General features: G+C 52.2%; 9 protein-coding genes across 9 annotated transcripts; 4 read left to right on the forward strand and 5 right to left on the reverse strand.

Moving 5' to 3' along the window:
* Nucleotides 1-509: 509 nt before the first annotated feature.
* Nucleotides 510-1,644, reverse strand: N7474_004959 (intradiol ring-cleavage dioxygenase; the record flags this gene model as incomplete). Its single annotated transcript, XM_057196374.1, has 3 exons — nucleotides 510-780; nucleotides 849-1,330; nucleotides 1,408-1,644. The coding sequence occupies 3 exons, from the start codon at nucleotides 1,642-1,644 to the stop codon at nucleotides 510-512; spliced, it is 990 nt and encodes a 329-aa protein (XP_057053770.1).
* Nucleotides 1,645-2,294: 650 nt separating this feature from the next.
* Nucleotides 2,295-4,194, reverse strand: N7474_004960 (Zn(II)2Cys6 transcription factor domain-containing protein; the record flags this gene model as incomplete). Its single annotated transcript, XM_057196375.1, has 2 exons — nucleotides 2,295-3,520; nucleotides 3,579-4,194. 2 exons carry the CDS (start codon nucleotides 4,192-4,194, stop codon nucleotides 2,295-2,297), a joined length of 1,842 nt encoding a protein of 613 aa, XP_057053771.1.
* An 840-nt stretch (nucleotides 4,195-5,034) lies between these two features.
* Nucleotides 5,035-5,556, forward strand: N7474_004961 (U6 snRNA-associated Sm-like protein LSm7; the record flags this gene model as incomplete). Its single annotated transcript, XM_057196376.1, has 3 exons — nucleotides 5,035-5,198; nucleotides 5,277-5,377; nucleotides 5,429-5,556. 3 exons carry the CDS (start codon nucleotides 5,035-5,037, stop codon nucleotides 5,554-5,556), a joined length of 393 nt encoding a protein of 130 aa, XP_057053772.1.
* A 469-nt stretch (nucleotides 5,557-6,025) lies between these two features.
* On the reverse strand, nucleotides 6,026-9,829 carry N7474_004962 (uncharacterized protein; the record flags this gene model as incomplete). The annotated part of the gene is made up of 3 exons (XM_057196377.1): nucleotides 6,026-6,970; nucleotides 7,020-9,616; nucleotides 9,673-9,829. 3 exons carry the CDS (start codon nucleotides 9,827-9,829, stop codon nucleotides 6,026-6,028), a joined length of 3,699 nt encoding a protein of 1,232 aa, XP_057053773.1.
* A 338-nt stretch (nucleotides 9,830-10,167) lies between these two features.
* Nucleotides 10,168-12,541, forward strand: N7474_004963 (CCAAT displacement transcription factor COY1; the record flags this gene model as incomplete). The annotated part of the gene is made up of 3 exons (XM_057196378.1): nucleotides 10,168-10,303; nucleotides 10,354-10,521; nucleotides 10,572-12,541. 3 exons carry the CDS (start codon nucleotides 10,168-10,170, stop codon nucleotides 12,539-12,541), a joined length of 2,274 nt encoding a protein of 757 aa, XP_057053774.1.
* A 1,170-nt stretch (nucleotides 12,542-13,711) lies between these two features.
* On the reverse strand, nucleotides 13,712-15,014 carry N7474_004964 (uncharacterized protein; the record flags this gene model as incomplete). The annotated part of the gene is made up of 6 exons (XM_057196379.1): nucleotides 13,712-14,004; nucleotides 14,060-14,116; nucleotides 14,185-14,563; nucleotides 14,620-14,724; nucleotides 14,776-14,841; nucleotides 14,901-15,014. 6 exons carry the CDS (start codon nucleotides 15,012-15,014, stop codon nucleotides 13,712-13,714), a joined length of 1,014 nt encoding a protein of 337 aa, XP_057053775.1.
* A 717-nt stretch (nucleotides 15,015-15,731) lies between these two features.
* N7474_004965 (uncharacterized protein) lies at nucleotides 15,732-17,111 on the forward strand (the record flags this gene model as incomplete). The annotated part of the gene is made up of 1 exon (XM_057196380.1): nucleotides 15,732-17,111. One exon carries the CDS (start codon nucleotides 15,732-15,734, stop codon nucleotides 17,109-17,111), a length of 1,380 nt encoding a protein of 459 aa, XP_057053776.1.
* Nucleotides 17,112-18,247: 1,136 nt separating this feature from the next.
* N7474_004966 (Iron-sulfur cluster assembly accessory protein Isa2) lies at nucleotides 18,248-18,738 on the forward strand (the record flags this gene model as incomplete). The annotated part of the gene is made up of 2 exons (XM_057196381.1): nucleotides 18,248-18,262; nucleotides 18,379-18,738. 2 exons carry the CDS (start codon nucleotides 18,248-18,250, stop codon nucleotides 18,736-18,738), a joined length of 375 nt encoding a protein of 124 aa, XP_057053777.1.
* Nucleotides 18,739-19,428: 690 nt separating this feature from the next.
* On the reverse strand, nucleotides 19,429-22,121 carry N7474_004967 (tetratricopeptide repeat protein; the record flags this gene model as incomplete). Its single annotated transcript, XM_057196382.1, has 2 exons — nucleotides 19,429-20,898; nucleotides 20,961-22,121. 2 exons carry the CDS (start codon nucleotides 22,119-22,121, stop codon nucleotides 19,429-19,431), a joined length of 2,631 nt encoding a protein of 876 aa, XP_057053778.1.
* Nucleotides 22,122-24,602: the final 2,481 nt, after the last annotated feature.

Here is a 24,602-nt window from a genome sequence, read left to right on the forward strand (position 1 = left end):
AAGACGCGACAAACCTGCTTGCGAGTCAATCAATATTGGAGATTTCGTACCCGGCTAGATGTGTCCCGTGCATTGTGCTGCACATACTACTGGGTCCGTACTACCTAGTTCTTTAGACGCTTCCAAGTTCTATGTAGGAAGGGGTGCGACGTAGGCACATACTGCCTAGATGTGTACCTGTATGTACAGTGTGTCACACTGAGTCCAACCACGCACTGCACTCTGACACGAACAAACAAGTTAAACAACTAGTCATATCTTTATGGCTGAGGCGTATATTCTGATGTGAACTGAATGGTGCAGCAATTATGAGAGATGGCGTCGACAATCATCGGCAGGACTGACGCGTTCCATTCGGATCTTGTGGGACATATCTTCCCTCAAATATTCTCAAAATCTCTTGAACTGACTAAACGAAAAGGTATATACAGAATTGCATCCATCATCCACCCATAAATACTTCCCCGCCACTCAACTCCAGATTCCATCGCACCTATGTGTTGTATTGTTCAATCCAAATCCGGAATAGGCAACCCATTAACAATCTTCACCTTCCGGCCCAACTTATCCAGCGCAACGATCGAGTTCTTCGCGCGCAGCTCAGACGTCTCCGCATCAGAAACAAGCACAAAGTCATACGTGAGCAAGGCATGGCCCTCCGGCACGCCGTACTTGCTCGCTATCTCCGGGCCCGCCTTGCCGATGTCAACGGTGAGGGAGTCCTTGACACCGAAGACGGCGTCGGAGGTTTCGTAGGGGTCGTTACGGAGGTAGAGTGCGCTATCATATCATCAGCATATCTCTCCCCCACAGGTATAATAGGAAGGAAGGGAGGGACTGAAACATACGTAATCAAATGGTCATAACCCTCCTTCTCAAACATGAAATGCATATGGCTCGGCCTATACGGATGGCGATGCAACTTCTTCAACAGCCTTCCAACAGGCCCGTCATGGGGGATGGGATAGGGCACGGGGGTAATAGCCTTGAACCAGAAAATGCCCTCTTTATCCGAGCGCATAATACAGCGCCCCTCGGGCTGCTCGCGCCCGGCATACTGCACATCATAATGGCCCGAGGAATCCGTCTCCCAGATATCGATCTTGACGCCCTCGACGGGACGCCCCTCTGTATCGCGCAAAGTGCAGACGACCAGCAGTGGCTCGCCGGAGGGGTCGTGCGACATCGACTCGCCAGCGGGCATCTCTTCGGCGTCGTGGGTGTGGAATGGGCCCAGGACTGTGCCTTCGGTTGAGCCCGGTGGTTTGGGGTGGTCAATTGAGTCGACTAGGATGGAGAGGCCGAGTACGTCGGAGAGGAGGATGAATTCCTGTGTCAATTGCCCGCATTAGAACCTGTCCTTGACAATAGTGATAATATGTTATACGCCGTGGGGTATATATATACCTGCCGCACATCCGTACAGATCTGTCCCACTTCCGTCAAAAACTGCAACCCCGTCATCCACTCGTCGCTGCTGAGACGGGTCTCGCGCGCAAAGTCGTGCAGGTGCGTGACTAGGCGCTCGAGCACGTATTTCATGCGCGGGTCCTCGCAGAGCGAGTTGATGGTGATGACATTCTCGGTGATGTTCTCCGTCGTGAGATCTTTCATCGGCGGGATCTTGACCTGCGAGGGATCCATGGTGACGGCGGAAGTGGGAGGGAATCAGATCAATGAAAGGATCCAGAATCTGGGGAAGGGGTTGCGTCTTATTTAAATCACTTCTCTCCGGTGTTGAACTCGGCAGTTGGCGTCTCCCCGCAGTCCCGTTCTCGATGATTCAGAGATTGATAATTAGTTAACTAGCATAGACACACACACCCCACTACACACCCCGCCAGTCAACCAATGTTGGCCACGGAATTACGGAGCAGTTCTTAGTTCACACCAATTGAGCAGGATCTACCTAGTAAATCATGTTCCGCCGGTTATACTCTCAGCTACAACTGTGCAGCTCTCAAGGTTAATAACCCCACCGGATGATGACCAATGTTAGGAAGCATTCCGCACTCATTGTGGAGCATCACCCGGCTATAAACTCTTCCTGTCGGATGGACCTTATCCTAGAACTAGTACCTTTGTAGCTACGCCAAATCCAATTGGTATAGAAATATAGAAACACGAATGGCCAAAATGCGAACTATTTCCATGCATCCCGCAGAAATCCCATTCCGTCCGTCCATCACTCCGTCCAAACAGAACTCCAAGCGCTGGTAAACAAAAACAAACCATACAATAGTAACGCCCTCGTTTTCGCTGTACACACTAACACCCACGACCAACGTCCCACACTAGGCTTGCACCAGTCGTCGCTCCCGATCGCGCTCGGCATCCCGATCGCGCTCGGCATCCCGATCATTGCTGCCGTCGCCGGGCCGTTCGGCCCCACGCTCCTTCTCCTGGACGGCAGCGGCCACGCGCGTGTGGTGGTCCACCGTGTCGAGGATAGCCTGCATCAGGCGCTGGTTTGCGTCGGGATCATCGTCATCCGGGTGGGGTGGCCGGTGGGTGGTCCCAGCTGGGACGCGCCGTTCGTGGTAGCGTTGATCGTTCTCGCTCAGGGCTCGCCGGGGTGAGCTGTCCGGGGCCATCGAGGCGGTCGACCCGGACTCGATATGCGGGGCACTCGGGGCGGATTCGCGCCGGTTATGATGCGAATGATGTTGAGCGACTCTCAATGACCCTTCGGGACGTTCCAGGGGCGCTGGGGCGCTGCTCGGAGTATGTGCTCCGGTCGTAGGAAGACCACCTGGGGACCCTTCGCCTGAGCGGGAGGGAAATAAGATGTGCGGTCGGACCGCAAGCAATTCCTCCTCTTTGACTTCCCTCCAGGAACACTTGGCATGCTTCTTGGTGCATCCCATGCACGCCGTCAGGTTCTTGAGACAGTCCATGTGCAGCCGCCGACACCGATCGCAAGGCGGCATCAGGCGCTCCCCGCGCTTCAACTCGTTCATGCGCGCAATCATTTCCAGCTTCCACAGCCCTCCATCTTCTTTCTCTTGAGAGCTCGCCTTTGGGGGCGGCAGTAGCGAGGACGGCGTGCTGGGGATGGCGACCGGGTTCACCGCGGTATTATAAAGGCTGTACTCGGCTGCATCGGAAACCCGTGGCCGCGGCGGTGCGGGCTGCGGGTTGGGGTTCGATGCATCATCATAGCCGCGCGCCTGGCGGTCTGCCGTGGTAAAGAACTTCTTCATCAGCTCGGCGCGCGTCGTGGGGGATGCGCCCTTGATCGAGGTGCCGTTGATCATGGTGACATTGTCAGTGTTGGAGTGAGAAAACATAAACTGCGATGAAAGATTCTCTTCATCGTCATGGCGATTCGCGTTGACAGCGACAAACCCGGCCGCGGGCGAGGAGGCGTAGAGCGATCCCGAGCCGTGACCGTTCGCCTCACGCCAGGGCTCCCCGGCAGAGAGGGACTGTTGCAGAGACACATCGTTCTCTCGCCGGCTCACGATGGCAGTCCGCCGGTTCTTCATGCGGTGGTTCAGCTGCCGAGCTCGTGCAGAAACTATAAATGCCGCAATTAGATTTTGATATCAACATCGTCCGGAGCAATCCCTACTCACCTTGGTCGGCCATCTGGATTATCTGCTGCATATTCTTCTCCAAGATTTCCAGTGCGCCCAACTCCTTCTCCTCGTCCTCGATAATCGGCTGCGGCGGAATCATCTTTTGCGGCATGCCGGAGGCGATGAGCACAAAGTCCTCCTCGCTGATCTCCACACGACACTGTTTTGTGTAAAACTGACAGACCCGCACGCCGTCGCGCTGCTTCTCCAGGTTGAATTGCTCGGGCTTGCTCTTGGCGAACTCGACTACATCCAACCAGGTGACGGTGGGGCCGTCCTTGCCGTGCGTCTTGAGCACGCGCGGGGGCCCGTCGAAGAGGCGCTCGAAGCGTTTGATCAGGATCGGGCCCAGCGGGCATGCGCCGAGGTTGCCGGCGATGCTCTCGTGCCGGTGCAGCACGCCGTCGTACTCGCCGAGGAGGTGGATGATCGCCGGCATGGTGTCGTCGACGGACACCAGCGGGAGGTTGTCCGGGTATTGGCGGGCGAGATAGTTGATCTGGAGGTGGTTCGAGTGCGTCTTGGGGGCTTTGGCGGGCAGGGGAGGGAAGTCGCCGGTGGGAGACCGAGGTCGCTTGTTGGACGGCTCCGCCGTCTCTACTCGGGACTCCATGGCGAGTGAGGGCGGTCCAGTATCGGCCAAAATTGAAGATGTCAAGCGTTGAGAAAAGAGCAAGGAGGAAAAAAAAGGTGTTAGAGCTGCAGGGAAGCGGGGGTCGCCGCTGGGGAAGATGAGCCTGAGACCATGAGGGTAGAAGAGACAGAGGGAGAGAGAGAGGGAGGGAGATCTCGACCGAGACAGAGGCAAGACACAACGGATGTGCCAGCGGAGGCGGGACTCCGCTGAGTATGGGTATTGTCACGGTAATATTCCCTCCAGGGTCCTGCTAGTACTATATAGGAGCATTGAAACTCAACTAAAAGACGGTGGAAATGACCCTAAATGGTATTCCAGTCATCGGACCAGTGAAAAGGCTTGTCCGCACTGAATAGACTATGGTGCACAGTCTCCAGAGATGGCGTAATCGCCCCGTCGATCCAGCATGTGGTATTGCAGCTGCCTGGCTCTACTGGGCGGGAACAACATTATTAGTGCAAAGGGGGGCGGTATGTATGTATGGATCTGTTACAGCCGGGGCGGGAATCCAACCACTCTCTGCCCTCTCTTTCCACCTCCATTCACCTCCTCTCGCTTGATCTAGCTAGTACCCCCAGTCTAGGTATGTCTGTCTGTCTGTCCTAGCGGAAAATCCCTCATACACATTCCTTCCTCTTTGACTTCCCCCCGGTTCCCTGGTTCTCTACTGGTCCGCTGTCCGCGGGTTGCGAGAAAAAAGCACAACTGACCCCCCACCACCAAATCCCATCCCAATCGGTTCATCGCCCAACGTTGACATTTCTGCCCTGCGCTTCTTTTTCTCTTTTTGTGACGTGCTTGCTAACCAGCCAAGCCATGTCCGAACGAGGCTCGTTCCGAGGGGGCCGTGGTGGTGGCCGCGGTGGACCGCGCGGCCAGCAGGGCTCGCAGCAGAAAAGTGGCGGTGGTGGCGGTGCGCAGGAGAAGCCCAAAAGGAAAACATCCTCGACCTCAACAAGTACATGGATAAGGAGGTCCAGGTGAAGTTTAATGGTGGTCGCGAGGGTATTTCCCCCTTTTTCTTTTTCTTTTTCTTTTGATTGTCACCCCACTTGAAGGAAACGTTTCACTAACTTGCTTTTTGCAGTCTCTGGAATCCTCAAGGGCTACGACCAGCTCATGAACCTGGTTCTCGACGACGTCAAGGAATCTATGCGCGGTGCGTCGTCTCTGTAATTCAATTTTCTCTTTTTTTACTGACTGATTTTAGATGACGAGGGCAATCAAACGACCCGCTCGCTGGGCCTGATCGTCGCCCGCGGCACTCTGATCGTGCTGATCTCGCCCGCGGACGGCAGCGAGGAGATCGCCAATCCGTTCGTGCAACCCGAGGAGTAAATAGTTTTTTACTATGTACCTCTCCGGTCAAGGATTTCATGGTTTCACTACATTCTTGGCGCGGTTGCCTTGGCGCCATGCGAAACGTCCCTCAAGGTTTCATTTCATCATGATCAGTTCGCATTTCAGTAGAGAAAGCTGCCGGTTTGAGGCACCAATGTCTTATTGGGGCTTCTTTCTCATATATCCAAATCATGGCTCATCGGTTATGGACGAAGGGAATGGAGGGGCGTATTATTGGATGCGGGGTTTCTTTTGATTCACGGGATTCGAATGATAAAAGTCATTCACTGCTGGACGCTTCATCTTCAAAATTCCCAAGGATATAACTACCTAGACACCACAGAAAAGAGCAAATGCAAGAACAAAGATTAAACCAGCACCAGGAATAACATGCATAGTCATAACGCTTCAATTGAGGAAGATATAGTCTCAAGAGGTATCATAGATTCTGTACAGATCCCAAATTCTACGGCGCAACAGGTCGCACCATATCCCCATAATCATCCCCCTCCCCATCATCGCCTTGTTCATCAGCATCGCCATCTTCGGGTTCCCCAGGCGGCCTCGGCAAAGGACGCATCGTCAGATCCTTCAAGCGCCGCACGCCATCTGTCTCCTCAACCCACGGCCCAGCCTTCTCCATGCCATCAATGCACTCCACTCCCACGCGCAGATTCAAGCTCGCGCTGAGCGCACGCTCCACACGCGCCTCACGGCTTTGCGAAACGAGAGACCGGAAAACGTGCACGAGAAATCCACCGATGATATCCACGCTCCAAGCCTCGGGGACGAGATCCAGTACCTCGCGAACATCGAACCAGGCCGCGAAGCGGGCGAGAAGATCGCTCGTGCGCTCGATGCGGTCGGACAGGTCTTGTATCTGCAGGAACTCGTCCAGCAGATGTCGGAACAGCGTCGATTGCAGACCATGCTCGGCGAGTTCGGGCGGCGCACTGCTGCCGGTATGGTGGCGTGGCCCGCCGAATAGGCAGTAGCGGATGGCGGAGTCATAGTCGCCTAGTCCGTGGGTAAGCAGGCGGAGCGCGGCGCGGTGGTGACCCTGTAGTCCGTCGAGAATGATGCATTCCGAGACGAGCTCATTCTGGAACGGCTCGATGCGCTCCAAAACAGCGGGGATTGAGTAGCTGATTCCGGTTGGGACGGGCGAGGTGGTGAACTGGGTGCCTGAGCTGCCGCCTAGGAGCTGGAGGAGACGCAGACGAGACTGCCACCAGGATTCGGCGGGGGTGTTCGCGGTGATGAAGTTGAGGTAAGTTGGTTTCGGGGGCCGCAGGGCTCGGTAGGTTGAGTAGGATTCTGAAAGAGAGGTTCGCGCGGCAGGGGAAGACTGAAGCACGGAGAGGACGGTATCCAAGTAGTAAGAAATGAGGTCGTCGGCGTATTGTGTGTACTGCACGAAAATTAGACACGCATAGCGAAGAGGGTGGGTTGAGACTTACGTTTTTGGCAAAAACCAGATGCTCCAGGTAAACTTGGACGGCATTGGGAGCTCGCTCCTTAAGCAATTTCACCACATCCGCAGGATCGATTCTCACCCGACTCGAATTGTCTGCAAACACCTGGATTCCTAGCTCGGCGTTGCGCGCCGCCAGCCACGCGCCGTACTCTTCGACCAACTGCGGGTCTTTGATCCTCACCAAGTACCTGCGCATCTGGGCTTCGACACTAGCCACGGTAACCTCGCCACTGGCATCGTTCTCTCCATCAATAATCCTGCGCCATGTCTTGAGCACATTGCGAAACATTTTCTGGCTCTGGTAAAGACGGCTGAGCAGGAAAAGTCTCTGGTATTCTTCTAGAAGCGCCACTGCCCGCTCGAAGTTTCCCTTCCAATAATCAACGAGTCTGTCTAGCTCAGTGCAAGTCGACGATTTCGTCCGGTGCCCTGCGGTCAAGTTGGCATCTTGCTCCAGAAGTAGATGCAAGAGCGCGGCGTCGGTGGAGTCAAAGACATAGTCTTCGTCAGTGATACTCCCATATCCTCTCTTTTGCTGCCAAGAGAAGAGGAAGCGCTTCACCATGTCCAAGACAGACGACCCAGAAGTGGCATGGTCCGCTTTGCCGACCACTTCGATATACTTTTCTACAACAGTCGCCAAGCCAGCATGTATCCAAATCCCTTGTGGGCCTTGCAAGACCTCGCATCGCAGCAGTGGGATGAACAATAATGCCAGGCGAGGATCCAAGTCACCAATCAAAAGTGCTCGTTCCGTGGTGTCAATGACTGCGTCGCTGCGATTCTCTGGTTTCATCGAGAACAAGTCTCCGTACAGCAGCAAACTTGCTTTCTGCTTCATATAGCCCAAGCCAATGAATTCGGCCTCGGAGTTGGGCTCGGTGTCCTGAAAAGACATCATCAAGTCAACGACGGCGTCCCGGTCTAAGACCGCACCCTTTTGGGCATTCTGCAGACTATCCTCGAGCTGGACGACCAAGGGGTTGCGCAGCACGCGCCAGATCTGAGAGCCTGACCACACCAGAAGGCTGCTTTGAAGCTTGCCTAGCCCACGCGCGAATCTGGCTTCTTCGGCAATCCGTTGAGTCTCCCAATTTCGGGAAGATGTTCTCTCTGGTTTCTTAGGCCCTTCAGAGTCGGTCGATTCTTGAGACTCGAGGAGCTCTTTCTCTCTTTGGATATGTTCGATCGATGCCTGCGTCCTTGGGTCGGGGTCCGGGGCATAGGGCAATAACGACGAGGTCTTGAGGCGAACCATCTGCAGAATCTTGCCAACGTCATGCAGTTCGAGATGGCTCGGACTGATGGTATGGCCTAGGCCCACTTGAGCTGCAGTTGTTTCTGCAGCACAGGGTATTTCTATCCATCGCTTGTTGCGCTCGATTTCTGCGGGGTCGTCATCCCACCGTTGCATTTCCAGTAGGTATCGCGATGATTCTTGTTCTATACTGTCGTCAATCACGGCAAGGATCCACTCCTCGCGATCCTCGTCATTTGGCTGAAGCAGCTGATCATCCTCGCCCGTATCGATCGCAATAGATTTCGGATATTTATGGAAATTGATCGTGCCTCGGACGACTTCGCCGTCCATGTCCACGAACATCCCAACACCCGGTTCCTTTTCGTCCGTACCAGTCACCAGGAGGAACTCAGAAGGCGTTGGAGATGCCACGTGAGGTTGGAGTAGTCGTTTCGTTATTGGCTTCGGTAGTGGTGGTAACGGCTTTAAGCTGTCGGTGGCTGTAGATGGAGCCTCCGTCTCGTCGGTAACCTGTTTGGAGTCTTCATCACGTTCTTCAGAGCTCGACCGTCTCAAAGTCCCGGAAGACGTAAAGGGATCTGGCGTTCCCGCTGACGCTCGATCTTGCTGGTTTGCTTGCGCCTGGGGCTGTAGCATCCCCACAAACGCATTAAGACTGGTGCTTCTGGCATGTACCTGTGCATCTGTAGGAGGCGAGCTTGGATAGGATGACGACGGCGATCGTCTCGGGGAGGTGTGGGATGCCGGCCTCGTCTCTTCCACCTGTCCTGGTTCAAAGACCTCGCTCAAGGAGGATATTGGGAAAAGCGAAATCTTTTGCCGATGTTCCACCTCCAACAGTGAGTATGAATGCGTATCAGCTGCGCAGGCAATTGTCCCTCTTCGAGCCGCGACCAAGCAGCTGGGGAAATCGATCTTTTTGATTCGTTTCGCCTCATCACCAATCTGGACCAACATTATCCTGTTCCGCATCGCAATCATCACTGTTGGAGGCTCCTCGTCCGTTGGGTCTCGGTTCAGATCCAATCCACCTATCCAGCGGCAGGGGTTGACCTTGGTCGAATCGAAGGCTGGGCTGAGTTCTGGCAACAGATAGAAGGTGACCGTACCGTTGCACAGAACGCACGCTTTATTCACCGAGGATAGAATGACGATCTGTTGCACACCAGGCTGGTTGTCTGACTGAGCCGCATCTTGCACATAGAAGATCGGCAGCCGCGATGCCAGGATAAAGGTGGGCTCGTTCGATTCATCGGAGGCTGGCAGGCAGACAAAGTGCAGGATCTCTGCCGCAGATGTGCCGATATATAAGTTTTCATCTTCGAGTCATTGGGTTAGTGGCAGTTCCTCCCCCCGTTCGGGGAGGGCAGCTTACTCCAGTACTCCACGCAGGTGATATGCACCTCGGAGCTGTGTTCCTCGGTGGTCAAGGGGACCTGGTCGAACAGGGACCGCAGGATATATGGTACGGTTCCTTTCGGACTAATCTTGCGCCGTTTGCGAGGACCAAATCCATCGTCAGGCGGAGCCATGGTGGTGGCATGCGTGGTGAGCAGGCAGCTCGGGGAACAGCTGTTGATGGGGCCTAGTTACCGCGCGCGAAGGCGGTCAGACCAGTCAGCCTCAGGGGAGCTGACTACTCAGGCACTGCCCTCGAGAGTAGTTACGGGAGTATATTATTCTTCCTACATATATTAACTCTCTATGATATATATTGATTACCATCTCTCCGTGAATCTCCGTGAATACTACCTAACCTACATACTATCCCTGCTCGGTCGCAATCATCGGATCATCGTCGGTCCGGGCGCCGCGTGTCCCGTTCTCCGCGCAGTGACACTTGGTCCCCATCTTCTCTGGCAGGGTCAACATGGACTCCTTCGCCATCACAGAGGGCCTTGTGCCTGATGAGACCGCACAGGGTGGCCAGGAATCTCAACCTCCAGTCTCCGCCAAACTCTCCGAGGAAACAACCAAGTACCAACGCGCGATTGCCGCCTGGAGAGGTAAGATCTCCACAAGTTACGCTGGAGCGGCCACTGACATGTTGGGCTAGGCATTGATTTGGCAGCGACAATCGCCAAGCTCGATACCACGGCCTCGGATATCGTTGCGCAGCAGCGGGACTCCCTCGTCCAAAGGAAGGACCTCGCGCAGAAGACGAAGGACTTTAAGAAACTCGACGACCAGTCCAAACTGACCGAGTACAAAGGGCTGTTGAAAGGTGAGGGTACAGATGCGCGGACATGTAATAAACAACTAACACATCCACAGCATACCAGTCCTTCATCGACGTCCTGACCAACCAAGGGAAAACATCCTCGTCCGCCTTCCTGCAACTGTACTCCTCTCTATCCGAAGCACCAGATCCATACCCACTCCTCGAAGCCTCGGTCGATTCCCTCGTGCTTTCCGAAGATACAGTCCCTAAACTCACCTCCGAGAAAGACCAATTGCAGCGGTCTGTTGAACGTCTTACCACACAGCAAGAGGAAACCGAGAAGCGGCTACAGGAAGAGCGCGCTGCGCGCAAGAAGTTGGAGGAAACCCAGGAGACTAGGGCTAAGGAGATTGAAGCATCCTGGGAAGCAGTGTTGTCAGAAAAGACAAACAACTGGGCCGCTAAGGAAAAGAGCTTGGAAGAGAAGGTGGAGAATCAGGAGCGTTTGCTGAAAGAAGTCAAAGCGAGCTATGAAGTGTCCGAACGTCTGGGCGAAGGCGCTGACAATGACAACTCTCGGAGCGGCGCAACTGCGGCTGAGCTAGAGCTTGTTTCTGCTGATCTGGAGAAAACAAGCTTGCGCTTAGGAGAAGTGGAGGCACGGAACGAGCAGCTGCGGCTCGAGTTGGCCCAAGCTGTATCACATTCGCACCAATCCGCGTCCGTCGATGATGACCCTGCGTATCAGCGCCTTCAGTCGGAGAACTCGGCCCTCTTGCGGAAACTGGATGCTGCACGCTATGAGAAGGACTCTGACCGACACGCTTGGGAAGCCAAGCTCCTTCAATCGGAGCGGACTAGCTCGAAGACTTTAGCCGAGAGGGACGAGTTGCGATCACGATTGGACAAGATGTCTGACTACGAAGATATTCGTCGGGAGCTAGAGATGATCAAGTCCATTGAATTCACTACGGGTGATGATGACGAAACGGGCGAGGCAGCTGAAGAGACGCGAGCCGACACCAACGGTGCTGCCACGAAATCCAAGGACAAGAACCTGGAGCAGTTGTTACTGGCTCGAAACAAGAAATTGACGGACGAACTTACGCTACTACGGGTATCGCACCGCGATATTCAGGGCCAACTCGAGAGCTTGCGCGGCGAGCTTTCGACGACGAAAATGGAACTCGAAAAGTCTCGTGGTCTGTCAAGCACTCTCGAAAATGACCTGCTCTCCGTGCAGCAAGAGGCGGCCAATACATTCCCATCAGGAGCAATGTCTGTCGCTGGCACTTACTCTTCGAGATACCCGTCGCGTCGGGGTGCGGCATCACCCACCTCATCTATCATTTCTGGCTTCGACCAGAGCGCGGTGTCTGGGAACACCATGGATGCGGTCCGTGCAGGGGAGGCCGTGGGCGGTGGGTCAGGCATCCTGCCCATGGTTCAAGCGCAGCGAGATCGCTTCAAGAAAAAGAACTCCGAGCTAGAGGAGGAGCTGTCGAAGATGTACAGCACAGTCAAATCCCTTCGACAGGAAGTTGCCTCTCTCCAGAAAGACAACTTGAGTCTCTACGAAAAGACCCGGTACGTGTCGACCTACAGCCGGGGCGGCAACGGCGCCTCGACATCTGCATCGTCCTATGCAAACGCACCAAGCTCGACATCCGTCTACAACGCAGACACACCCTCAGGGTTATCTCTGGACCGATATCAGTCCGCCTACGAAGCTCGCATCTCGCCATTTGCAGCGTTCCGCGGCCGTGAATCCGCACGAGCGTACAAGCGCATGAGCCTTCCGGAATGGATCGTCTTCTCGCTTACCCGCGTTATCCTCGCGAACCGGACCAGCCGGAATCTCTTTGCGGGGTACTGCTTCGCCCTGCATATTCTCATTTTCACCATGCTTTACTATATGAGCACGATGGAGATCGAGAAACATGCCGCCATGAGCGCCGTAGGTAGCGCCGCCGCGGCCGCATATGGGAGTAGTGGCGGCGGCAGTGGTGTTGGCAGCGGTAGTGGGAGTGGTCAGCTGCACGGTGATGACTGGCAGCAGGAAGGCTTCAACCGTGGAGGCTGAGCTGAGCTGTATACCACCTGTGGTTGTGATTTAGCTGTCTTAGGAAAGTAACTAGCATGGATGAATGTGTCCGATATTGGAATAGCGAAGGACCCGGAGTTTTTTTTTTTTTTTTTACTTTCTGTTGATCAGATCTCGGCGCTTGGGACTGACTGAATTGAGTGCCATTCAACCTAAAGCCGGTTGGATGTCTTACTCTGCATCGTTTGTCTGTTCTATTTTGATTGGGGTGAACCTGTTGCGTGCACTCTGGTCATCAGGTCAGGTGTGGTGTATATTTGTAGTTCTCACATTTACTTTTTCTAGCAAATCACTAGACGAATTTGCATGTCTAGCTCAAAGCTCAAACGTCTCGCGTTTGATGTGACGCCGGAGTATGTCATGATCAACAAGTGCAACACACTATCCACTTCCTTTGGATAATTTCTAGATAAATGAATTAATTAGGTTGATTGAATGAAAATCGAAATGAAAGTGACCAACCTATTTGTGTGCGGAGATCGTAATGCTCAACGTCTTCTGTTCCATGTAACGCCGAGCTGTCCCAACGTATGTGAAAGCAGTTGCATGACCAGAGTATAGCTCCAGTTCCTACCCCATGGTAATCTGGTTCACTTTAGCTTTTTGGGCTCTCTGTATCAGTTGTTCCCTGAAAGGAGGTTTTTTTTTTTTTTTTTTTTTGGCAAAATTCAGGGGCTGTGAAAGTCGAGGCAGAGTTCATGAAATCTTTCGAAATCATACCTCAGAATGACACCAACCGCGAGAAGATTGCGCGAAGCCAGAGCAAGTACTTTTGCATACAGCGGAGTCGACGCCTTTGAAAATTGGTCGCTGTGCATGTTAAGAACCTGATATTTACATATTCCCGTAGCATGTGAACCTAGAAAACGCGAGATCTGTGAGCTAGTCTGATTGAATATATTCTTTTCCTATGTCTGTCGTCCTTTATGGCGACAAACGTGCATAATTGAGATCCTCAAAACTACATCTTGTGGAATTTATTTGTCAGTCTGGAAAATTCCTTTTGACTATTTCCAGCAATATAAACTGAATGATATACATAGAATTTTCTAGAGCAAGTAAGAGAGAAGCATGAATATCGGCGCTAGCGGACCTAGGACCAGCAGTCACACCATGTACCTTACGTGGAAGCTCTTTCGCCAGGTATACCTATGGAATATCCACGGTTGAAGTGACGAGGATTCGCTGCTGGCTCTCGCTCTCGATACTTTTTGCATCTCCACTGTTCCCTCTAAATTTATTCGCCCAGCGACCTTGTTCACTCAATTGGTATCCGCCACGAGAGGCACCGCCTGCCCACTCCTGGCTCGCGTGGGTACCCTTAGGACTGCTTTTCAGTCCTGGGATGAACTTTAACAGCACACGCAATGTAGGCAGGGATCCGGTGATTAAGCCTAGCGCAAATTCGAGGTTCATCAAAATGAGGGGAACAGCACCGACGTCTAGAGTAGAGTGGTTAGCATTGAGATATTTAGACAGATAAAGGACAAGTCATACATGTATAGTCGGTGGAATTCTTCTGGAACCCTAGAAGTGGGATGCGTGCGAGTCCGCCTGCACACGCAACGAAACCTTCATTCAATCAGCCCCGAAATCTTTGAAATACCCCTTGTTAAACTTACCAATAGCAAACAAGCCAATGATAGACAGACGCCGCCGGATGGGCATTTGAAGCTTCCAGATCGTCGGCATTGGAAGACCAATAATCATCACATCGAACACGAGCATCAAGATCGCTTGATATAGCTGAAGGTTTTCTAACACAGTATTGGAGAGGCACGTGGAATTTGGAATCGTTTTGTCCCACGCTGCCTCCACAGGACTGCACTGCAGGATCAAGGGCAACTCTCCAGAAATGGTCACGACAGCCATGAACGCCATAATACCATATCCGACCCAACGAGTCCATTTGGTCGGGAAGATTTGCATAATAAAGACTGTCAGGCTGCACTTAACAGCCAAAGCCACCCAGAGATATAGGCAGAATAAGATATAGACATACTAGACCAATGTAAGTATCGAAAGTCTATTCATATAAGGCTGCAATCAGCACTGACCTTCTCCACCTCAACCATATCCGCCGTGGGAACGGTGGCCTGATGGTAGCCGATGCCATATGTTGTGAGGGTGATCGAGAGAGCTACAAAGACGAGTACCATAACCTTCCTTGTGATCAGAAGTGTGTCCATGTTCCATTGAAGAACTGTACATACCAAGGCAAGAAACACAAGGTAGTCATCAAGGCCAAAAATATGCAACACGAACTTTCGTAGGTAGAGCTGTGGAGATATGAGTGAGTTTAGATGTTTGTCCTTGCGGAACCAGTCAGTTGACAAACCCTGACACCACAGACCATCACAGCGAGAGCAGCGCATACCCCAACCACGGCCCTCACAGTATATACCATTGGGGGTGCATGATCAGGCAGACTCTTTGGTGCTGCGGTGGTCATTATTCAATGAGTCGCTTTATTGACTTGGGTGCTGCGCCTGGGATGAAATGAGCAACGATTTGGACACGAACAGTGATGAGTGACCCGGAAGAAGGAAGAAGTGTCTCACGGCTATGTTAAATCCACCTCCACAGGTACTGTACCACATGTTAGCTCCCGCTTTGTTTGGCCCCCCATTTGCATGACCGATCTCTAATGCGTAAGGCACTGCATCAGCAGACTTGTAATAAACGAAATGGTAGTTCTTCGGATCATCGTAATTTATTATTAGATTTGAGGTTTTTATGCTCCTGAGATACTTAATTGTGCCCCAGACGGGACGGGGGGATGCTATGCATTCTGCACGGGCCCACTACCTAGCACATCAATGATTATTGACCGGATTGAGTTATACGTCTGCTACCTTCTATGCTAGTAATTGTCAATGGTGATCATTGCGCAATTTTTGCCGCCCGTTGGGCTGTCAGATACCCTAACCCTGACTATCCTGACTATCTTTTCTCTGCTAGGATAATGTACCGTTAGCAAGCGAGACTGTTCCAGACTAATACCTACATTAGTTTGTCGCTGCATTCAACGGACCCGAGAAACGAGGGGCGGGGAAATGGAGCTACTGCAACTGCTGAGGAGGTTCATCACAATCGGATAGTAAAATGAAGAAACGTTCTCTGTCCGTTTTCCATTTTTCTTTTGGGGCTCGCAACTTCCCCTCCTGTCATGCCGGATACACCTGATCTTCTGGGCTTGAGCCCTCTGGATCACATCCCCGCGAAGCTCTTTCTGCCGTATATCCTATTCTTCGACACGGCCGACCCCCAAACCGCCGTCCAATCCCTCCAGAAGGGCATAGATAAACTGATCTCCCAATTGCCCTGGCTCGCTGGAGATGTGATTCTCCACAGTGCGCCCGGGGGGCCCAAGAACCGAATGCACATCGCGCGCCCGCGCAGTTCGCCCTCTGGGGTCCCCATGCTGCAGGTCAAGCACTTCGACCACGATAAAGATTTCCGCACACACCCAGTCCATACCTATCTCCCTCTGCCAACGTTCATTCCGGCTTCCGAGCAGAGACCCGTACTCCGCTTCCAGGCCAATGTCTTCCCTAGCAAGATTGCTCTGGCCATGTCCTTCTGGCACAGCGTCTTCGACGGCACCGGGGCTGGCGTCATCCTCGAAGCGGTTGCCGAGTGCTGCAAGACGGCCAATGATGACTCCAAATGTCCTATCGCTCAGACAATTGCAGAGACCCATAGTGAGCTCCGAAAGAAGGTCTCGAGCTTCCCATCCCAATGCCAGGTGCGCCTCGACCACAGCGTGGAACTCGGGACGCCCATTTTCGACCCAAATATTTCCACCGAGCAGTGGAATGCAATTGAATCAGCTGCGGCCTCCGCTGTTGAGACAAAACGATACACATTTAGCCCAGATAAAGTGGCCAAAGTGAAAGCAATCTGCACACAGTTTCTCCCTCAGCTACAGTCCTCCGCATGGCTCTCTAGTAACGACATTATCACTGCAACGCTAGTCATCTGCATCGATCGAACCCTTCACCCGGACAGGGCGGACAAGACCGGATCCGCGGACTTCCTAATGGCCGTCGATTTGCGCAGCCGCATCCAGCCCCCGCTGCCAGAGACCTACTTGGGCAACTCGATCTTCCCCGTCCACGACGAAATCTACTTTAAAGAGACAGCAGGCCAAACAGGTGAGGACGCAGACTCGCTCCACCTAACCCAGCTAGCGCTGCACATCCGCAACAAACTCGCCTCCATGGACGAGACCATCGCGTACAGTGCATCCGCCGCCGTCGCAGAGTATGACGACTGGACCAAGATCGAAGCGAACCCCGCGGGTATAATTGTGACCAGCTGGCGGAGCCTGAAGATCTATTCACTAGATTTTGGCGCTAGGCTCGGCTACATTGAAGATTTTGAGCCTGGGCTTGCGCTTGTTCCAGGTGGGTGCATCTTTTTGCCATCGCGGGTGTCACTAGAAAATAGCGGGTCGACTCCGCCGTGGGAGGTGTGTATTACGATGAAGAAGGGGGATAACCAGGTGCTTGTTCAGGATCCACTCTTTTCTCAAATCTTGGCATGACTGTGTTAGAGATCTATGTTTGAGTGGCCAGAGTGGATTTTTTGTTTTGGTGGAATGATGCTGCGAATATCAATCGTCGCGTCTCCTGTTAATTCACCTGAACTTATTATTATTTACAATTTCCCCGTAAAACTCGCAAATACTCTGCTTCCCGTGTCCCCGTCCTACGAGGTGGTCTGTTCGCTGGCCAAATCATAGGAGATTCTGGCTCCTCATAACTTGCCTCCCCGGTGAAGCCTTGTCTACAACAGGTGCTTTTCCCCATATTCTTGCAGAACCAATCGAAAACTAAGGGTCGGTCTTTACCTGACTCCACCATGGCGGGATGGCGGTGGTTGACTAGTCTGTCTTCTTCTAGGCCGCGATCAGCCTTCTTCAATACCGTATCTGGTAAATAGTTGCTGGGCAATGATTGGAATCCTACGGCGTGGTGAAGCTGTTGCATTAATTGCCATCCAAAGGTGCGCGTCATCATGCCTTATCACTAGTTGTCGGAAGCGAGAATTCTGGTATCCACCAGTACCCAATGAAGGCAATGGTTCCAATTTTGGAGGTCACCAAATGTCTGGGTTCTTAGCTATCACCTATTTATTGTGATGATTCTTGGCACTGTGATTATTTAATATATGGCCTATTCAATTAAGTCCGCGGCCTTGGTGTCGTGCCACACCTCACGCAGGATGTCGCGTAGGTCGTCCAATTTGGCAAGGCATTGTGCAAGGCGTTGTTGATGAGGAGGCACAAATCGATGGTTGATAGCGATCAAAAACGCAACAAAACAATGATTGAATTTCAAAGGGAACGGCGACCATTGGAAAAAGCAAATGTTAGCATATGACTATAGTTAAGCGTAAAACTGACACATGCGACCACAGGGTGTGGAGAACAGGGCTTCCCGTCCGCTCAGCCGTACTTAAGCCACACGCCGGTCAGTTAGTAGTTGGGTGGGTGACCACCAGCGAATCCTGACTGTTGCATGTCGGGGTTCATCCTTTTTTTGCCCCCCTGGAGTCTAGCGTCCTTTCCCTTCAGGCCTTCAGGCCCTTCACCTGAACCGCCTGAAGCCCTCTAAATCGCACCCTGAACCCCCTGAACGACCCCTGCACCGCTGACGTGGCCACTCGGCTAAACTTGCCATGTTCCCTACCGCTGTCCATTGCCTCTTTGCTGTCTTTTGTTCGTCGTCTCTATCTCGCTGTCGCCTATCCATATATCATCACACCTCCACCGGCCTCCCCTGATCAGGTCAAACTAATGCCCTTGCCAGCGCCTCCACGAGATCACGGACGCCACGTCCTCGCTCCCCGCCACAGGGTCGGAGAACCCGTACCATCACCTCCGCATCACGGTCACTAGCGGCGGCTGCCATGGCTTCCAGTACCTGATGTCCCTGGAGCCAGCATCCAAGATCGACGTTGAAGAAGACACCGTCTTCGAGGGCGAGGAAGGCGTCGCGACGGTAGCTGGCGAAGCCAAGGTCGTTATAGACGAGCCTTCGCTAGAGCTTTTGCACGGTAGCACTGTAGACTATACGACTGAGTTGATTGGGAGCCAATTTAAGATTGTGGATAACCCAAGGGCTACGAGCAACTGTGGCTGTGGAACGAGTTTTGATGTTATTGATTAAAACGGGATCAAAAAGTATGTATCTAGCTGTGGATCTGGATGATGAGAGTTGCATGTTTTTTAAGTAAAGTTGGGGACGGTAAGTCGGCAGCCTTTGTCCGGGGTGTATAGCTCCTACAGTCAACTTCCAGTTTTGACATGCCCATACATGACACAGATCCACATATGACACCAAATTTCCAGGGATGCACTTTTCTGGATTTTCCCATATATATAAACCCGTTTTGACACTCAATGTTGACACGATCTTTCCTTCCCATATTTGCTTAGTCATACCAGAACAGACCAATCACAATGCAGAATGTCGTGCCATCCCAGGATTCCAGGGGCTCCAAGGAGGGCACATCCATCGCCCTTTCTGCAAGACTACCCCTACCAAAGCGTACCAAATTACAAACGAAATTAAAAACCTACAACAGTGCCCAGGTGAGGTCCCGAGGGACACTTGGATCAATCTTGGGAATTACCATACGATTACCTGACAGGACCAAATGCGCGTAGTTCGACAATTTCCTCCAATGATTATCGCCCGAGAATAGCTAGTTTCCCTCAGATGGACGGGAAACAATCCCTCGAGGTCGTGCTACACATGACTGTCATTCTGCTAAACGTGAGGAGGGTTTTGGCCAGGTCTAAAACAGATCCGTCATGATGGACGATATTATACACATTGCGTGTGGTCACACCATCCTCAGTTCTCCAGGCTAACATAATCCTTCTCAATGCGACCCAACCAATTCTGAAACGAGATCAACTCATCTCCAAACGGTACCACGCCCCGCGGGAGGCTCTTCAAGGACTCGTCCATCCGGGGAGCGCGCAGGGATCGATGGGTCTTATTACAAACCGAAAATGGGAGCGCGTTTTGCTCGATCTTCTGGCTACACTCTTCATCAAAATGGGCCTGGATGCAATCCTGACACCACTGCGTCTCCTCCGACATATACCAGGAGCGGTTGCAGTCGCCATCGCAAGCAATCCGTTGTTTCTCGCCGAAATTCAATACAATGAGCGCCCTGGTTGCCAACGCGTTTTTCATATCCCCAAAGGCGAGGAATACCGACTGGAGCTGGTTGTAGGCGGGAAGGTCGTTCTCTTCATCGTCGTCGGAGAGGATGTCCAGACTGAGCTGCACGATATTTCGAGCAATCTGCTTCGCCTGTGCCTCGTTACCTTGCCTCCAGTAATACCGGGCAATGTAGACTCTCGGAGGCAGGTTGGCATCGGCTTCGGGGACGCCCTCGGGAAGAAGCGTTTCAATTTCCTTGAGATAAGCCGACACGGCTTCGGTATCGGGCCCGGACGCATTGGCCTTTTGCACGTAATATGGCGCGATACTGCTGATTAGTGTCGACAAGAGGTAGGGGTCGGCGCCATCGAGGGCCTGACGCCAATGCTTAATCACCTTGAACGAGCCGTTCTGCAGCGCGTTGGCCGCTCGTCCACAGTGGTACCGGACATTGCATAGCGTAGTGTGCTCCCCACGTACTTCAACGAGTTGAATCGAGCGCTCATAGGCCGACACGAGGAATTCCAGCTGTTCCGTATGAATGGCCGCCTGCAAAACCGGTCTATGGGGGAATGCTCGACCGCCAACTGCCGCGATCAGTTCCGATAGACCCTGCAGCTTCTCCGTGGATTTCTCCTGTATCTTTCGCAGAATCGCAATGATGTCCGACCATCGCTCCCGCTTGGCATAGGATTTTAGACACTTGTTCACGCGACCGTAGTTAGTGAAATCGACTTCCACCGCCCTGGTCCAGAAATCGATGGCGACATCGATTTGCTCTTCACGCCAGCTGAGATCCGCAATAATGAACAGCATCTTGGCAAGTCCCACACGCTCCAGAGAGGATCGCTTCCATTGGCCGCTGGACTCAAGGGCCTGCACGGCAGGCTTCAAGATCGTGAGCCCATCACGAGGCTCAACCAGACCGGACAACAGGGTGGATGCTCTCCAGTCGTTTGGATCGATTTCCAGGGCTTGCCGGGCTCGGTCCTCCGCAAGCTTGTTGTGTGTGCAGACTTGCAGAACGCTGCCGATTTGCGTGTGCCACAACGAATTCTTCTTCTGTACGTTCAGTACTTCCTCGCACCACCGCTCGACCTGTTCAATTTGTTTCACAGAACTGAGCTGCTGCGGTTCGTCACTGGGTTCAAACTACAGCCCGTCGTTAGCAAGGTTTCAACCCGTCATTTCATCAAAATCAAGAGCTGACTGACCTTCTCGAGGAAGCTCGCGACAAAGAGAAAAGCATCCTTGGTGAGTGGTATGAAGTGGGGTTCTTGCACCAGATGGGTGGCCATCCACTTCGCAGCTGGCGTCAGCAATCCTCGGTGGCCCTCAGTATGAAGCAGACCGGTGATCCAAGCCCGAGCTTCATTGTCGACTTCCAACATGACCGCCGTGTCACCCAGCCAGCGAAGGATGAGTTTGGCGGTCGCATCGCTGAACATCAACTCACGGCCGATTCGGCGTTCTTTTACCGAGGGGCCAGGCAGCTCGTTATTGTTCAGTGCGATATCGATGGAGGCGTGATTCGTGAAGAGTTTGACCAGGTAGGGCCCAAACATCTTCTTGTATTCAATGTCCACGAGCGCCAAATTTACGGCAGACAGATGTTGGGCAAAATTGCTTCTCGCGTACGATAAGAGATCTCCATTTGGTTGCTCTGTCTCCCCCGTGATCAGGCGCAGGCAAGTGAGCGCCATCTTGGCCTCCTCGATGTGCGGATAGTCCTTGTAGATTCGGTCCCTCCGACCCTGTTTTTTGTCTTCGAGGAACCTATCCAAGTCTAACTTGTTATATGTTTCCCGTGGACAGACTGTGGAGAGGAAATGTTTGACCATGGCGATTTCGCCCGGGGAGACTGCTGCCCCTAAGACGTCATGCTCCTCCTGCGTAGGGGAGGAACGGCGCTTGTTGGGTATGGATTCCTCAACTTCGGGAGCCCGGAAAATCACCTCGGCCTTATTGGTAATCCTGAAAAGAGGGTATTTCTCCTTAATCTTGTCCGCTAGCGTCAGAAGTGATGATTCCCCGCCCCCCGAATATAGAGCCACGGTCATCTCTCTTTGCGTTAAGAGTCGCCGATAGCGTCGAATCCAGAGAATGATCTCATTGATCTCAGAAATCTCCGTCTCGGAACAGTTGTGATTGAGTCCTTCGATTTCCTTCCTGATTTGTGTAGTGCGTCCCTTGCTTGCATTCTCCAGGACATTCTTGATATCGGAGATATACTCTCGCTTGCTGATATCATCGAGGGCCAGATTGATTCGGAAATAGTCACCGGCGGTTGCTTGATAGAGCTCGTCGCAAATCCTAGCCCTTAGCTCTGGAATACGGGGGCGTGTCCTACCACTCAGGGCAAGCATGGAATCCATTCTTGAGCGAATCACCCTTTCCACGTCCGGTCGATTTTTGGAGCTAATGGGGATAGAACGGAAAGAGACACCACCCACAGTCGCCAAATGCTGGGAACACTCCGAGTGACCAAAGACAAGTGATTGTGGCACATTGACATTTGGAATTCTGCTTGCGGATCTGGAAGGTTCTCTGTCGCGTTGGATGCGAACGGTTATAACCATCAAGAGCCGAGGGGAAAGTACTGTATTCCACCATCCAGAGGAGAAACTTTTCCATGCTCCAGACGTTAGTCTGAGCCTACTATGAGCACTCTCGGAGTAGGACAGAGCTCTTACCGGACTCCATGAGCACTCTGGGAGCACTCCAAGACCAGCTAGATCTGCTCCAAGTCGACCTTGGGCACTATCGGGGCAAAAAAGTGACCTGATAATTTGATGTATGGGTCCCGCTTTTCCTCAAGCGTAACGGATAGAATGTTGACCTCGGTCATTTTTCGTCTTTCTCCCCCAGTGTTCAACATTGGGTTATCATTCTTGGCCTACGGAGGCACTTACTTTAGATGGTCGCTTCGGATGTTACCCTTGGTTTTGTTTCTGTCCAATATTTTTTTTTTTTTTTTGGGTTGTATTTTAGTGTTCATGTGCAAGCGGTTGACCACTTGTGGGTTGAACTAAGACCTCTTGGTCAACTGTGATAGATGTTGAATGACAAGTAGATGGCATAGATATCTTTGATGCCTGCTAACTACCTAAGCGCATTGAAAAAGTGGGGCACGTCGAAGTCTACGGACAATGGATGGAGAGCAGCTGGCAGTTCAACTTCATATTGCCAACCGTAGACAATCCTTTCTGCACCCTGCAATGCATATACAGATATGAATTACTTGAGAAAGTATTTCGTTCACCACTAATTTTGAAAGAGGCAGTTCAACATGATTGTTGCACGGGAAATGCCTTGGCCTTGTATTGCCATTTCACTCTAGCGTTGAAGTAATCACATAATTCCCAGCTCAAAACTTAATTGGCCATCCCATTACTCCTCTCTGCAAGATTTACTCCAGTCAGACTCAAAGAGGTCATTCGAAGAAAACATTTGTTGAAAATGAGGACTTGCAACTTGACCCGACATATTATGCAGAGCTTGGCAAGGCAAAATTAGACCAGTTCAACCGGCGGGAATGTGTGATTTCTGTTTAACATGGACGGTAAATGGTTAACGCCCTCTGTATGTTATAAAAGGCCGAAATAATGAAAGACTGATGGGCTATCACCCGACAGTGCTAGCTCTCCATAATTCTATCAAGTCTTGATTTCAATGGGAAAAAATCGACTACCCCGCGCAGAGGCGCAGCAGAGGCGAAGACGCAGAAAAACAATCTTTAAAATGGCGGCGAAATACAGCATTGACTTCCAATCGGACATTTCCGTCATTCTACGAACCAAAAAAGACGGTCAAATATACAGCTAAATTCGAAATTGGCTTCCATGTTTTACACAGAGAAACTATCTCAACCCCTAACGCCAAGGCGAAGGTGAAACTACCTAGTCCCGATTCAGCAAGCTTGCAGATCTCCCCTGCGCGTCACTTCGAAACTGTAAAATATATGACAAGACTAACACGCCATTGTTTCTTGTACTCATTTGTTTCTGCCAATTTGGTCCTGGCCTGAGCGGCTCCCCCTCCGACACGTCGTGACTTCTCAACCGCGTCTAATGCATTAGTAATCACATTCTAACTACTTGTGGTCTGCCAAGGTAGAAAGACAGACGCCTATACGAGCAAGGATTCTGCCCCTTCTTTCCGCCTTCTCGGACGGCATAAAAGGGCCACATTTCCCCCCTCGGGACCAGAGATTCTATTCTGCTATCCTCGCATCAGTTCCAACTTGCCATAGTGCACAGCACAACAATTCCAATATGAGGAAACCGGCTCCGATGGTAAGCGATATATACGGTGACGCTGGCCAGTCGATAGTTGATCAATTGTACACTCGCAATCCGGCAAGGTCTTTATTATTCATTCCTGAGGAAGGATGTTTTCATATCACTGGGTTCTCTGATATGGAGCAGTCGGAATGTGTTGAAATGCTTTCTCAAGTACAATCTGACGCTTTCGAATTGAGATTCAAGGAAAAAACCGCCCAAGGCATCGTGATTTTTCAGCTCATCCCTGTCCTAAGTGAGCGTGACGTTATTCAAACTGAGCGTGACTTTGTTCGAAATGAGCGTGGCCGTCGTCAAAGTGAGCGTAACTCCCGGAGCTTGGATGCAGCCCGAACTAGACTGCGGCAGATCGTTCCCGGCGGATAATCAGCATGTGAGGATTGAATTCTATACCTAGCAGACTCTGCCGCAGACTACTCCGAACTAGGGTGGCAGTTGTCATCTTGGGACCTTCGATCGTATCCGCCTGAGTGTATCTACTCCAAAGGTGATGCCATATATTTCAAATCGAAATGTTACTAGCACTAACGGATACCTCTAGCAGTGAATTCTTAG

Source organism: Penicillium riverlandense (genome assembly GCF_028828495.1).
Source record: "Penicillium riverlandense strain IBT 135883 chromosome Unknown utg000003l_segment0_segment0, whole genome shotgun sequence".
NCBI lineage: Eukaryota > Fungi > Ascomycota > Eurotiomycetes > Eurotiales > Aspergillaceae > Penicillium > Penicillium riverlandense.